This window comes from Nipponia nippon, unplaced genomic scaffold, assembly GCF_047370975.1.
Source record: "Nipponia nippon isolate SJK-2023a ecotype South Korea unplaced genomic scaffold, ASM4737097v1 scaffold_8, whole genome shotgun sequence".
NCBI classification, from domain to species: domain Eukaryota; kingdom Metazoa; phylum Chordata; class Aves; order Pelecaniformes; family Threskiornithidae; genus Nipponia; species Nipponia nippon.
In genome coordinates this window covers 50,215,550-50,231,865 of record NW_028262402.1, presented here as the reverse complement: position 1 = coordinate 50,231,865, position 16,316 = coordinate 50,215,550, and the positions used below count along the sequence as shown (strand labels likewise).

General features: G+C 37.0%; 1 protein-coding gene across 2 annotated transcripts in view; it reads right to left on the bottom strand.

The window, feature by feature from the left end:
• The window catches only part of SV2C (synaptic vesicle glycoprotein 2C), a 119,772-nt gene that overhangs the window by 27,934 nt on the left and 75,522 nt on the right, over positions 1 to 16,316 (bottom strand). For both annotated transcript variants that reach the window (XM_087742235.1, XM_087742237.1), the window contains exons 5-7: positions 4,918 to 5,051; positions 4,673 to 4,762; positions 216 to 326 (exon numbers count right to left, since the gene is read on the bottom strand). In XM_087742235.1, coding sequence (XP_087598361.1) covers positions 216 to 326; positions 4,673 to 4,762; positions 4,918 to 5,051 — 335 coding nt within the window. The remainder of the gene's footprint in view (positions 1 to 215; positions 327 to 4,672; positions 4,763 to 4,917; positions 5,052 to 16,316) is intronic.

The window sequence follows — 16,316 nt, the reverse complement described above, 5'->3', positions numbered from 1 at the left end:
CTCCTCAGAAGTTGGGACCAACCTCTGTGATTCACCTGCACCTCTTCTGGGTCAGGAAACCAGAACCTTATACCGGTTCCTGAATCTCCCAGTTGCATGGAAAATGTAGCATTGCAGCTACCACCAGCATGAGCTCAATCAATCCATCCCATTTCTGAAGGCTAATTAAAAAGAAGAAAGGTAATGACAGAACAAACAGAGATGTTGTTACTTACACCATATAGCTCTGTGCGAATTCTAACAAAACACCTCCTATACCAAGTTCCTGTATCACTCTCTATTTCTATGAGTTCGTCTATCTGCTTTGGAGTTTTGATTCTGTTAACCTAGAAATAAAAACAGAACAGCAAATATTTGCATTTTCTTGAATCATTAACTGCCTGTCGAGGAGTATTGGAAGGTTTTAATAAATCCCGTAAACTAAAAATGAGCAGATATTAAACCTGTGTCTGCACTAGAAATGTTTTAGAAACATAAAGGAATAGTAGCACACTATAACATAAAGTTCATTATGGATGTAACTGTATTAGAAAAGCTCTACTTTCAAAGCATGCAGGAAATCCATTTCCTCTGACTGAAACAAGCTGTTACTGTCAGTTTCTGCTAGAGTGTTGCTGTACATACCCCTAATGCCACAAAGGATAACACATGATTTAAACACTCCGTTAACCATGTCCAGAGTTTGCTTTCAAGTTGTTTCTGACTTGCTATCACAACATTGTTGAAAGTCTATTGATTAAAGATACAGTAATAAAAGTTCAAAATGTTAAGAATCAATAGCTGAATAACATTTTTCTTTTGTTCTTATTTCCTGTAGTGTTAGATAGGGAATTCTCTTTGTCTTTTGAATGTTAACTTAACTATCCTTTTTAACGAAGGAAGAAGAAGTTTGGTGAAATGATCTGGAACCACACATGTTATTGCTGTTATAAGCAATCATCTACTTCATCTAAAGTGAAATGAGATAAACAGACATCAGGGAAAAATACAGAATTACCAGTGACAGAGAATGTGATATTGCCTACAGTGTTAATTTTCACTTGCACTCTCCTGCGTAGCAGAACAATAATGTGTTACATGGTCTTTCCAGACACAGGACCTGACAAGCTTATACCATTGTATGGTTTTGGTTTTGGCTTCAGCTCTGGTGCCAGGTTCATAGTGATATCACAAAAGGCAGTGTATTCATCACAGTTTATTTAGAAAGAAGACAAACAGAGAACAGAAAGAAAATAAATAAAATGGGGAAAGGAAATGACATATAAGGAGGGAGAGAGCAAGAGTGTTAAATGTTTGGCTGCAGTTTCTGAAGACAGCAATAGCTTGTGTTTCTTCTTAACAGAATGAGAACATCACCACCCACAGATGTATCATAGTGCATTACAGGACATCAGGGAATAGCAGTATTGATGGTAAAGCTCTAGTTTTCAGCCCACTGCTTTTGCAGATGTACACTGTTTAAGATTCACCAGCAGCCTCATCCCATGAACAAAACCAAATAAAAGCCCACTAAGCAGTTTTAGCTATAACCACCCTCATTTCTAAAATACTACAGCTTGCCAAACCATGACTATATCAAAAGCCTGTACCCTTCTCGTCATGTCCCTTTCAATAGCGATAATCCTGTCTGCATCATTCCATTGATTTTAAGCTTCTCTTAAACTGCTTTTATGAAACGTTATACAAAAGACTGAGTTGAGTCCTCCAAGATTATTTAAGACCTTGTACATACAGACATCCTCACGTGCCACACCTCCAGGCAGAAAGGGCATGCACTTTGAATCATGCTATATAAACCAGTACCACTCTTGTAGGCTCAGGGGCAGCCTTTTCACTGTCCTGGCCACCTGGCTCATTTGGATCTCTGGAGGTTGGGGAAACATGTATATATCCTAGGAGCACTGTATGTGACTGGGGACAAAAAGACCCTGGCCTTGATGGTTCTTTAACATAAGAAAAGTCCTATTGAATCAGGACAATGGTCCATCTGGACCATGCAAATTCAGCTGTCAGTCTACGAAGAATGAAAGCAAAAAAACAATAAAGAATACCTATTTTAATGAAAATGCAACTTCTGTTTAAAAGAAATGGTTAGAATTATGCAATGTTTTAAATTTTACAAAATCAAGACATGCTGCAAAGGAAAATGTTTGCAGAAAAAAAAGATTAATTAATACATGGCAATGAAAGAGTGGAGAGAATTTTGGTTTTAAGGATACAAAGATTTTTTTTTTTTCCTTAAACATTTAAACCAACAGATCTAATGAATCTATATTTTAAGGACCCAGGAAGGTAATTAAGCATGTACATAAACGTTTAACTTGGGTAGTCCCATAATAGACGATACTATCGACTTACTGCCGTCTCTGTTAGTGTCACTGCTGTCAGGAGAGATTTTCAAAAGTATTAAAAGCCACCACCTCCACAGTCAGTAACTAGAATACATTCATTTTGGAGTTTCTAACTCTAAAACCAACTGTTCATCAGTTGATGCTTTCTCTGTTTTAAAGATTTGAACGCAAAATCCTCAATAACATGAGTAACAAGAATAAACGTGACTTGTGAAAAAAGCTTCTAGGAAAAGATGACATCAATATCATTAGGAAAACATATAAAAGGAAAGCACACTAAAACTATAGCAGTAATGGAGAAAAAGTTACATCAGCTGTAAAGTTAGAAAACATACTATCAAAATGTATCTGATGTAACTGCTGACATGAAGTGGAGGAAAAGAGTAATGCATAAGTCATCGAATGGTACTGGCTGAAGCAACAGGGTTTAGGAGAGCTATGTGAATAAATTACTTACTTAGACAAAATGTCACAATATCCAGGACTAACTTATATTAAAAAAAAGAGAGACTACAAGGATGTGCCAAACAAATTATTCGTAAGTTCTTTGCTTTCTGGGTTTTATAAGATATTGTCCAATGAGGAGACAATGATGCATTTTTCTAATTACATTAATGCAAGCTAAAAATAGGGACTTCTATACATGTGTAACCTTGACAGTACAGTACAGTATTTCTAATCCTTCAACTCCTCGATATCTGGAGTTGAGTCTTCCCAATGTTCATGGCAGAAACTAGCAAAAATCCCAAGAAAGTGGTGTTTTTTCCTTATTCATGCCTTATTCATGGCTGACCAATTAACACAAATAACTATAAATAAAGTGCTGAGTTCAACGTGGTTCAGTGTAACATTTTAACAACCGTAGAGAGAAAGACTTGTTAGATCACAAGAACTGGAAACAACAAGCACGTGCTTTGTTTTCTTCTCCACGGCTGCTTTAGGATGTGATTATGATTATGTCAAACTGATGTGAGACTGTGGCTGATCCTTCCTCCCACCTTTGGTCCCAGCACATTTCTGTCTTCTTCCTCGTGCCTAAACCAACACCGTAGGGGGGCAGGGTCTGTGCTATGGCTGACTGTGCAATCAGTCAATGAATATCAAGGCTGCCAGAAGAAAAACAAAGAGTGACCAGGGGCAGGCATACTCTGCCTGAAAGCAGCTCAGATCAGCAAGAACCAATTGTGAAATTACACCCTAGCTGTATGGTGTTAGGCAAATCCCTTTACTTGTAAATGAAATCAGAACATAAAACATTAGGTTAGATGGGATTAGGGGTAGGTCACCGGTGTATCAATAAACGTGGATTTAACATGATAGATGTACTAACCAGCACCTTTTCAGGCTAAATATAGGAGTTCTTGAGCTTCTGTGTGGAAAAAATTAAATGGAGGCAACAGAAACTACATCCAAGGCAATAAACTACAAGTCTCAATGGAATAAAGTTATATGGTCAGATGGTCATTCCCAGAGACTGCCTGCAAATGCAGAAGCTTTAAGAGGATTTCTTAATTGACTTACATGTGCATTAAAGTAAGAAGAAAGCCTCTGGAAGAGGAAAAACATCCTACACATGGCTCCAAGAGGGAGCAGAGTGCCAGCACTCCCATGGTACAGCACAAGCTGGAGAAGCAGACTGGATTTCAACACAAGAAAACACCTTCTGCTGTTTGGTCCTACTGTATCCACGAAGACAAAATTATTGTGTATATCCTTCATAAATAAGGAAGATGCCATAAATAAGTCCCACATGTGACTTGCCAATTTCTTCTCCAAATAGAAACAACCGATTGATACTTTGAATAAGGCCTTATCATTAGACATGCAAGTCAACAAGATGCAGTTGAGCTTCCAAGATATTTTGAGAACTTTAAATGTCCGAAATTACTGTTTCACAGAAGTGAAAATGAATTTGTAAAAATTATTATTTTTGCTGATAAAAATGAAAAAAAAAATGTCAAAAGCTTTAAAGACACAACAGCCAACTAATTTGGACTTCTATGTGCCTACTGTTATTATTAAGGGTGAAGTAAACTTAGTAAATAAAACACAGATGGAGTCTATTAAGTACATTAGTACACCAGAGAAAATTATCACACTGTGGGTTCATACACTCAAGAATATGCTGGCCAAAGGTTGAGATCTTAACATCTGCTATATATATATAACAATTTCAGTAGGAATTTGTTTCTTGTATTTAGAGTGCAAATGATTGGCTTTGTCACGCAGAGTATTAATATTGATTGTTTAAGCCCTCCATACCCTGCCAGTCAGCAAGCTTGATGATGTGCTAAGTGATTAGCTTTAAAAGCAATACTCACTGTGAAGACTTTCTCAGGCTGACCACGAGCTCGCATGTTTGTGTCATGAATTTGCTTGAGTATCATCCAAGCTTCATCATGTTTTCCAACCTAAACATTTGATTAAAACATTTAAACAAAACGTATATACAGATAACATATTCGCTATAGTCACTGAACAATCTTAATGCCTGTCATATAGAGGTCATGATGTAAAAACAGAAATAATTTTGACTGGAATCTAAAAACTGTTTGGAAAGTTATACCTCCAGCAAGAACCGTGGGCTTTCTGGCATAAAGGTGAGGGCTACCACGGAAGAGACACAGGGCAGTGCACAGACGATCACAAATACCCGCCAGCTGTGGAACTGGTAGGCAGAGCCCATGCTGAAACTCCATCCTGTGAAAGCAGAAATTCACAAAATGTGAGAAATAAGGAGTATTGTACATGGGCATCTGCAGCTTCTTGGAGATGCAAAACGATACCTGTATTTAAATGAAGCCTGACTGATCTCTTCTATTTCCACAAATATTGACAATTTCACAAATAATCTTTCACTATGAATGCCTTTTGCATGTGACTAGTTATGCTGGACAGTGGCCATATTATGCAGGGTGGGAGACTTCCCTACACAGGGATAAGGAAGCCTCTTTCAAATCTCATAGCAAAATCTGCATGAAGGTAGTTACATGAACCAAACAGGGTCACCATCACCATACATAAGAACACTTATCCAAAGAAATAGATTTCTATGAATACTGGAAGAAGGGAGAATTAAAAATCTACACTCAGATGATGTATTTTATGGAATTTTACAGCCTTCCTTATTAGCTTTTTCTACAAAGAGTTAATTTCAGTACCCTTAATAAGAGTCTCCTATTGTAATACAGTGCAACACATAAGGCATATACAGTGCCTAACTTCTGTTTCCATCTTCTCAAGAGCACTATACCACTCCTTAAATTCTGTTAAAAGTAAACTGACACTCATCCCCCTTATCCCATAACTAGATGTACAGGAAAAAATATTCAGCATTTAAACTTCTATCTGAGATGAGCAACATAGAGAGAGAATTAATGATTATATAAAGAGATTAAGAAAAAAGAACAACAGGAAAACAGCTCTCCTCATCTGAAAAATTGATCTTGAGTTACATCTGAGTGCTGACTAATAACATGCTGTAGAAGCCACTGTTAAAATATATTGTGAAGAACACAAAAGGAAATACTGGAAAACCTGTATATGAAACTGCAGGGCTGGTAGTTCAGCTTTTTAATAAAATATCTGATTGTTTGGTATATTGTGACTGGACTATTGAAATGCTAGAATTGTAAGAAACCTGAGAATTTCTCTTAAGAAAGAGAAAAATATTATTTGGTTAACTACTTGGCCTTTTAGTCAGGCTTCAATACAGCAGAAATTTTCAAGTAAACTTTTGAAGGATAACTCATTAAAAGATGAGTGGAAGATAAGAATAATGATAAAGGACAGAAGAGGTTACTGGAAGAAAAAGGAATCCTGACTAATGAAAGAGCTGACACTGGATTAATCTGATATATTTCTTTGCTAACTGATTTTTCTAGACAAAACACATGGTTAATTAAACCTGCCTAGATGTCAGTAAACAACTGGTACAACATGGTACCAAATGGCCTATTAAATAGTTCTTCAAAGGAGGTATTTATCTGTTAAATGTATAGCATATTTTGGAATTTAAAGATCTCATGCTGTGGATCATAAATCCATTCTTGGGAAAAAAAAATCCCTTTTCATATTCAAGTACTTACATGTTACCATATGAAAAATACAGTCAACCCATGATTTATTTTTGCCCTTTATCAACAGCTCAGTGAAATATTTTGATCTGCAGACTCGGGAACCTGTTTTTTCTGGTCTCCTACAAACTTTCTGTCTTTCTGAAATGATATCAGCTTGCTCTACAGCCTCATTTAGCCCTGCCATCTTTACCCCACGAAGACAGAGGTAAAATCGATGACAGTATTGGCAATGATCTTGGAATGCCATGTTACTTTTTTTTAAGTAAGGCTCCAGATAAACATACCTTCCCCCTCCAAAGTTCCCTCCAACAAAAACAGGCTGTCTAAAACTTAATGTTAAATTTTATTCCAAAATAAAACTTGGAATGAAAATTTAAGAACGAAAACTACAAACAGAAATGCTTGTAAAATGTACTAAAATTTACTTTTTACTGATTTTTGGAAAATGTCAACTTTTGGTCTTATGGCATTTCAAATCGTAAATAATATGGGCACACTTTACAGTTAAACTCTGCAGGGAAGGAAATAAGGTGAGTTAATGAGGCAATTAGAAACCATACCTGTGTTTTGGGTATTGTGTACACATTCTATTGTAATCATTAGCATCGTATTTTTCATTATATATTCTAAACCATAGTACAAAATCATCCGATACAGAACTAGCAAAATTATTTCCTTTTTGTTACGTTAATTTTCGGTCAGAGCAGCGAGCTGATCTGACTCACTGGGCAGCCATGCAACTGCTAGTGCCACAGGGAAGGTGGCACAGGATGGGGGTTTTCGTCTCTCAGAACAGCAGGGTCAAGGTACTGGCTATTGTTGTCATTAGAAACTGTCCCAGAAATACACAGAGCCACTGGTATATTTAGACAATCTGCCTTTCACTGCTCTGGTTTATGCTTTATGAGATTGAGCTGCACAAAGGGCACTTCCGCAGTAAACGAAATCAGCCTGGCTTTATTCCTGTTATAAAACAACAGCAACATCTTGTGCTCAGTAGCCAGTCCTGGAAAATGCTGGTGATATAATTTATTTCAAGGTGTCATTTATTAATGTAAAAGTGAGCCATACTACACTTAATTAAAAACCAACGAGTGCCCCGTTCATCCTGCTGTCATCCTAACAACCTGCAAAACATCTTTTTTACTCCTCAAAATATCTGAGGGGCATGTCAAGTGAAATGTTCATTATGCCTTTTATTGCTCTTATTCCATCTTTTTCTCTATGTGTTGTCTTAGCTGCTGCAATTTATCTTGTGATTTAACATATCTGTTCAGTTAATGGTAATAGTGAATGTCAGGATTACAAGAAGCAATTGGTAGAAAAAAAGGCAGCTGCAACACAGCTTTTTGAGGCTGCTCTCCTGTCTATTCCAGCACCAGCACTAAATCAGCAAAACAAACATATATTTTAAATGCAGAGCAAGTTTAGATTTATTCTTATGTTTAACACATCCCATTTTCCTAGGTCATGAGCTAATCTGGAAAATGGAGCCAGTAGAGTAGCTCTGAATTTAGCTCACAAAGTGGCTTTCATTCCTATTGTACGTAAGTCTTGAAACCAAATGGAAGTGTGTTCTTGGCTGTAATTGAACTTACTTCCCCCTTCCCTGATTTATGACACAGTAGCAAAGACAGAGCAGCTCTACATGGTTGCGTTCAGAGCATTGCACAGCAACCTAGAGCTAAACTTCACCCTTGCTCCCTGGCTATGCCATATTTGAGAGTCATTAATCTTGAAAACGGTGGCAAGTTCCAATGTTTTATGAATTGCTAAAACACTGGGCCCAAATGCATCTTGGGAATTATGTGCTGTAGAGCAACATAAAACCCTCAATGACTGAATCTGAAGCTGCTGCAGCAACCTTTGTGCTGAATACCACCCTCTCACTTTACTGACTGCTGGAAAAGTCCAAGTGAATCACAGACATGGCAATTACTGATTACAGTGGTAATTACTGATTACAGAAACACAGCAGCATGAAGCAGAGCAAAACCAAAATGTACAAGACACTAATCTATATCTAATCACCAATTTATATGTTGAATTCAATGTCAACAAAATCTTCCCTCCCAACACAGCATTTCACCTGCTTAATATTAATAAATTAAAAGGATATTATAAACAAGTTCTTGCTCCAAAGGAGAGAAAAGAGCATTCTGTCAAAGATTTTCTGAATAAATATAGAGATAAACCTGTCCATATTATGCTGAATTTTATAAATGTGTATTACCTGATAAACAGTAGGTATCTTCAAGGACAAGGATTATCTTTTACAGTGGCTAGGACTAGAGAGCAGACTAATGGGGGTGATTTGCTTAACTTCCCAAAATGAGGGCTGAAAGGGAACATGATATCTCTCTGCATATCCATAAAGGTTACACTAAAGTGCAAAGTGGGCAATGAAAAATATCAGTCCCTACAGACTCTGTATAAATACTGGCAAGGAGAAGCTTTTAAATACCAGAGGAATAAAGTTGTGAAACACCTTTCTAAGAAATTAATGTGGGCAAAGAAAGGCTAACCGCATATAGGGATTTTATGGCATGGTTAGCTAAAGACTGACCATTCTTGATTACAATTTTTGTTAGTCATTCAGTAGGAATCAGAGGAACTAGATTGATGGTAGTGTCAGGAGTTGTCAAAAGCCAAGTTTGCATAAACTTCTGTTTTTTGGTAGATCAAAGGAGGGAATAGATGCAAGAATACCCCTAAAATTAGGGGCGGAGGAGAAAGATAGCCAAGGAATTTGTAGGAATTCATAGACTCTCTAGATTCTTCTGCAGAATATTTTATGTGATTTTATAACTTTTATTATTTCTGTTTTAACATCTTTGGTCAGAACTCAGCTTTCTAGCCTCAATTTTCAATGTTCCAGGTTTGAAAAATTTCCAGTAACGAAGATGTGTGATTTCTCTAAATTGCCACGTGGTGGCACTGTCACCGCACTTAATACAAACAAGTTCCATAGAAAGACTTCTACTATTAAATATTGTTGTTTTGTTGAGTATTTCCCAAATCTAAGCTAAATCAAAATTATAAGGAGGACTGAAAATATTTTGCAGCTGGCAGAACTGAAATACATTATTATTGCACTTATATTTAGTCTGTACTGGGATTACCAAGTTTAACTGTGAGCGATATCCAGGATTTGAGCCCATATATTATAGTCATACTGATTAGAATAACAGTAAAACTTTACTGAGACCGAAAAAAAAAAAAATAGTTCAGGTAAGTTATATAACTGAGGAAGCTCAGTCAGACATTTTTACAAGACTGAGTGAAATATGTGATTTCTAACAAATGCAGAAATAATGTTTTCAGAATTATTCTGTAATTGTATTAATGTGAAATTCCAGTGACACGAAGTAGAACACTTGTCTTTCCTGTGATTAGACTATTAATATCACATGGGAAAGGCAGTGTTATTTTTAGCCTATATAGATAGTTAGATACTCTACAAACACACTGGCTCAGCAGGTCAGCTGCTGGTAATTTCTGCAGAAGGAACCTGGAAATAAAATAGCTGAAGTGTGGCAGGCCATGATAGAGGTACCTTAACAAAGGTGCCTGCAGAAGACTTTCTCTCATCTGCATCTGCCTGGCTCTCTAGCTGATGCTATCAGTCCCTGGGAGCCATGAGGATCAACAGTTCAATGAAAGAAGAAAGTAATAGTATTAAAAAGATATATTTCACAAACACATTAAACTCAGACTTGGTCTGCTGATACTTAAAACTATGATTAAAAGGAACAAGGCATTTTCTAAAGGCACGTTTCCTTTCCTGCAGAGGAAGGGGTTGTCAGCCACTGACACTCATCACTTCTCTGTGTTGGCATTGATCTTCTTCTGAAGACCTGAGATTATCAGGTCTCTGGTCACTCTGGTAACATTATCTGCCATTCGGACAAGCCCCAGGACAGCTGCAAGTAGGGCTGACATCTCATAGACAATAATTTGCACTCTAATAACACCAGACAAAACTCCTCTATCCATGGAGGAATTGTATGGCTCTGTACTCCAGGTGAGGTCTACAGCTGTAGTACCTCTGAACAGTGACATCAATAATCTACTTTTTAAATGTTTCTAATACCTGCTGTAGTACTGCCCAGTTTTACTTTTCATTGAGGAGGAAGTTTGTATATCCCCATACTTCAGACAATGATACAGTATGATACGTGCCCAAAATTCGAGGTTTAGTAATGATATGCCAGCCTTTCACTTAACCTTACATATACTCTGCGCAGAATATAGAGCTGTTGTTAGGTTTCTTTTCTTGCCTTGGAAATGCTAATGTACCTGTGACAGGCCTGATTGATAGAAAAACCATACAAAATAGTTTAAAATCAGAATACCTAGCAATGCTGGGGGAAAAAAAGACAAGGGAAGCTTCTAAGTCATTGTGTACATGAATTGCAATGGTCTGTCTGAAATCTGTCTTTCACTTGGCCCTAAAATATGGCTGTATCAAGATGCTGTGCCTCACAGTAGCCAATACAGGCAAGAAGTTAATCTCTGAAATGGCAGAAGAGATGAACAGATGTAATCATATAGGAGAACTAAAGCAGCAATTCCTAATAAGAACTGGAGGTACCCAACAGCCTGGTCATGTCATATGTCTAATCTTGGCAGGTGCTAGAGGTGGCAAAGGATGCTTAATTAGTGGTCTATTAATGATTAGGAAATCAGGATCTCACTTGCCTGCCTAGCTAGATAAACACGAATACAGGTAGGGACTTGAAGTAGGCTGTTGTCAGTACTGAGCCTAATGGGAATGGCATGTCTGTATCTTGACTTCAACAAAAGAAGCTATCCTTGCACTTCAATCTTCTCTACCGGGAAGGATATTGGGCCAACTAAAGAAAACAGAGCTATGAATAGGGCAAAATCACTCATTAGCAGTTCACATTTTATGAAGTCTTACAGGAGAGAAGGGAAGTTATACAGAACCAGGGAGAAAGGACTTGCAAACTAAATTGACCATTATAAATTTTCTATATATTCACTCCATATTGTCCCCTTCAGTGGACTATTCCAAAGGTGCAATAGTTACAACAGTGGCAAAAGAGTAGAAGAGCTTTCACAAGAGGCAGCTCATGGCATTTTCGGAATTGGTTTTGCGTCTTCTGCACTTACTATATGACTGAGAAAGGTATGGTAACAAGAGGATTCCTGTGTGCTTCACAGAGCTGGACAAATAACGTTTTTACTCATGTAAAGCAGCACTGAAACAAATTTTTATGATTACCTGTATATACAAAAAGCATGGTAAAAAGAAAAAAAGAAAAACATCTTGGGTAAGTGCACTTTGCAGGGAACATTCTGGTTTGAATGGCAGCTGTAAGAGTCAGCTGACAGCAAACCACCTGGCAGAAAATGAAGATTCCTCTCCCTCTTAAGTTATTTATCTTACATAGAGGTATAGATGTTTTTTTACTTACTTTAGTCTCCAAGCCACCACTATCCCTAACATCATCCAATTACATGGCAAGTTATTGGCAATCTACCGTGTTTTATTGTGCTTTTCTGGGTATTTATAAGCTGCATCCCTATCTATAAAACAGGAACAGTAATACTTACATAGGTTAAGTCTTAACTCAGTGCTGGAAGATCTCTATAACACTGAAGAGGCATGAAAATAAGAGAAAAATCAGAGCCAAAATAAACAGAGTTTGGGAGGAAACTGTACTGTCCAAATCCACAAAGAAAGACATTGAAATACTAAATAAGTAAATATGCATATTCAGGCTAGAATGTTCTGCACTTCCCTTATGTGCACTCATGACCCTTATTCAGAGAAAACTGCCCAAGACTACTACAAATTAATGTAGATGGACACAGGTCAAATTTTGTCCAGGGTTCAGACGCAAAACTTGAAAAGAGTTGTGATTTGTAATCAAAAGCTCCAGTGTTTAATTTCCCTATAAATGGCTGCTTTTGTCACATTTCTGCACCTAAATTGGATTTGGAAAATTTTCTCTTTTCAGTTAAAGATCTGATATAAATCTACATCTACTTGTAAGTAGCGATATTAGTACTCATACGGCACTCTCCTCAGTTCTGTGGAAACCAACGTTTGCTGTAAGTGCTTGGATGTAAGATTCTTTTATGTATACATTTGCAATCTTCCCAATGCCCTTGTAATACTATGGAGTCAGAAAAAATCTGAAGTAGTGTGGGGATGCAAGAGGTCAGTGGTTTGCAACCTTCCTGAATTTAATGACCACTAGGCATTTTTCAAATGGATGTGTAGAGTCCTACATGGCTAACTAAGGCCTATGGATGAAAGATTTATTTGTCTTAATTATTTTTATGGGCATATAGCCGAGAAGTATTTTATGAAATCCCCGCTGTTGAAAACCATAGCAGTAGCTGGCAGCATCTGGAAAGAAAACTGAATCAAAGAATGGTCTAAGAATTTTCTCAGCTTAACAACCAGATAAAAAGTAAGCAAAAGAATTAAAATTTATTTTTCCAATACAAGCAAGATCTATTCAATAATAACACTGAGTTTACATTATAGTCCAAAGCAGAACGGAGACTGAAGAACTGGGAAGATGATGCTTTAATTACTCACTTATGAAAAAAACCAAAACAACCCAGAATAGGCCACCAAGGGTTAATATTTAGCTGATGCCATCGAAAATCTCATTACAAGCGTTGTGGTACATAATTGGTCTGACTGTCTGACTGAGTCAGTGGCCCCAGAGATTTATGTACTCATGCCGTTCTGCAAAGTCCTCGCTTGACTCTGGCTCTGTGCAGCTCTTCAGTGAAGGCACTTCCCAATCTGCAGAACAAAGAGGTAAAATCTGCTGGCCATGACTCTGACAATATCATAACTTAGAAGCTCATCAGTCTAAGAAGAAAAGCCCATATCATGCTTTCCAGAGATGACAGAACAAGTAGATGCAACTAATGTCAAAAAAAGTGGGGGAGAGCACATGTTAAAAGATGCTGCCTTCAGAGCTTAAAAATAGCATGGTCAGTGTTGACATTGAGATTGTGAAATCAAATGTCACTAAAATATGCTTCAAACTTTGTTTGTAGGACCTTACTTTTGATTTCTTGTTAAGATTTCTACGTCTGGTCTCCTACATGTACTTAGTGGTTTCCACTACTTTATTTTACTACACCTAATTAAGAATTGAAAAATGGTTTGCATACATAGTTCAAAACATCTGTTTGGACAGTGCTAAAGAGTACAGTAAGAGTAAATCACCAATGGCAGACAAAATCTGCTTTTATAAGTAGAGAATGTAAAATTGCCAAATGCCCTGTGCAGTAGTCATTATAAACCAAGTCTGAAAGAAAACACTTCTCTGCAACAAAATCTGATTACATTGGTGTCCTACCAATATGCAAAATATAGATACAATGATCTCTACGTATTTTTGTGTGGTGCCCTCCACGGCCTACCCATAGCTCTGAGCTCACAAATTGTGTTATATTTGGTGTGACAAGTTGTTGTAGACACTACTAACAGCAGCTGTTAAACGTGGAAGCTAATTGAAAATGTAAGTGTTCCTATCCTGGTCCAGGACTTCCAGTGATTTATGTGCATCTGGACTAAGGATATTTAAATGATGGGCTCACAGAGAAGAAGAAAAGAGAAGCAATTAATCAAAAAAGACAATCAGAAGAAGACACAATAAAACACTACAGTCTATGAAAAGAAAATGGGGCCGATGTATCTAGCCCAACTTTTACAAACAAAACAATCATTCAAATGCTGGATCATTTTCTGAAGAATACAGAGAGGATGTGTCTTTTACTAGAGATGTGTGTTTTACTTTTTGCATGCTGCTGTAGTGTAACAACAGAACACCTATGCAATTCAAGAAACTCTTTGAAAATTTAAATTTATTGTATTTTGTTTGAAAGTTGTTGCAAGAAAAATCTTTTTTAATGAGCATTTCAGTGCTGTGATTTAAGTCTCATTTCCTTTTTTGCTATTTAATTTACCTCTTATTATATTTTTAATTTTAAACAAAAAGGAGCAATATCCTATCACTAAGAGAGAGACAGATAGACTAAACAGGGAGTTCATGTGATCTGATAATTAGACCAGATGTGCATTCTAAGAATCATCTCCTAATCTAACAGCAATTAAACAAACCTGGCCAGTTGAATACATAGAACTTTTCTGCACATACTGTGGACCATGGGTCAGAAGTCCTGAATTCAAGCTTTGGTCAAACACTTCCAACACAAATATTACTTGCACTCACAAATCAAGTACTAATGATCCTCAGTTATACTCTATCATAGCTATCCAAGTGGTGGCGTGGGGCAGAGGTGGATTTTACCCACAGAGAGGCCGTCGCAGTGTTTGAAATGTAATTATCAAAGGGAAAAAGGAAAACAAAATATATTAAATAAACAGAGGATTATATTATATTTTTCCTTTTATAAAGCTTCATTACTTTCTTACAGAGTTTAGAATATCCAGATATCATGACGGAATCAGATGCTTTATATCAGGTAGAAATACATAAATTTCCTGTGGGAAAATAAAACAATCTAAAGCCTTACTTTGATCTCCTTAGCTGTGATTCCTCACTTTTTTACTATACGGCAATGGTCCCTTCAGGAAACAACTAGGAGGGGGGCCAAAACTTTCAATGCCCCAAAACAAATAGCCCCTGTACTAGAAAGGAAACGAGATAGTACAGACTCAAACAGCAAGAGAGGAACAGAGAGTCATAGAAAGCAGAATCTCCTCATCTCAGCCAGCATCAAAGCTGAGGGGATCAGGAACTGAAACCTTGACCCAGAGCCCTTACTACCAAATCTTTCTGTTTCTCTTTGCTCATTTTATACTGTTTTCTGCTGGCATCCTTGAAAAGTGTAAAAATACAGCCGCATTGGGAATATTAAGCACACAAACACTATAGAGTAGGTAGATCAGTTTTTTCCCATATGTTTGTACAGGTGCCTCCCCTATAAATATGAGCAGAAAGAATATAGTCAGATGCTGCATTAAGATGCTCAGATACACATGAATAATTAAATATACCTTGATGGAATTACATTCATTGAAGTAGGCATGATTTTCAAAAGTAACATTTAATATTTTTCTTTGAGGAAAAGTATAAACAAACTTCCTGAAAAAGAAATCCAATGCCATTCTGCAATTGATTATGTTAATTTTATTTTAAAGGCAACTGCACTGCAAAGTGAAAAATTACATTCCAGTTGTATATCAATCCACAGACAGAATACACTACTGAAGTGAAAAGAAGCTGTTACTAAAAAGGACAACGACCAACACCTTTAGAGCAGTTTTATCAGCCAGACAAACATTATGGAAGTATGGTTGACAAATTTGTACTGTTGTACTGTCTTCCAGAGAAAATGTATATATTTATGTATCTGAATAATCATAGAGTAAGACCAGTGACCTCTTCTTATGCCCAGCTGTACAAATCACCTGAATTTTTCATCTGTTAAAGACCAGTCACAAACCCAAAAGCTTTTTTGTCTTTTTAACATTAAAAATTTGAACAAAGAAGGAATCTCATCAGATTAGAATCTTATTTGTTTCTGCATGTGAAAAGCAAGGTTATGCCTGACACTGCAGATATTTCTGATGGCCACTGGCCAGATTTCTTAAGGCAGTTTCATTAACTTGGATGTAATTTTTCCCAGTTCATACTCAAAGGCCAATACATTTTGTGAAACTGAGTTTTCATTAAAACTAAGGCCGAGGAGTTGCCATTGTTTTATTGCCGTAAGAATGATTGACTATTACTGTGGTTTCCATGGAAAATGATGTTTATGGCATTAGACAGGGATGTTTATGGCAACAATCTGTTCACCTGTCTGTCAGTTCCTCCACGAGCATTGTTTAAAGCCATTGACCTACTTCAGTCAAATCTGACAG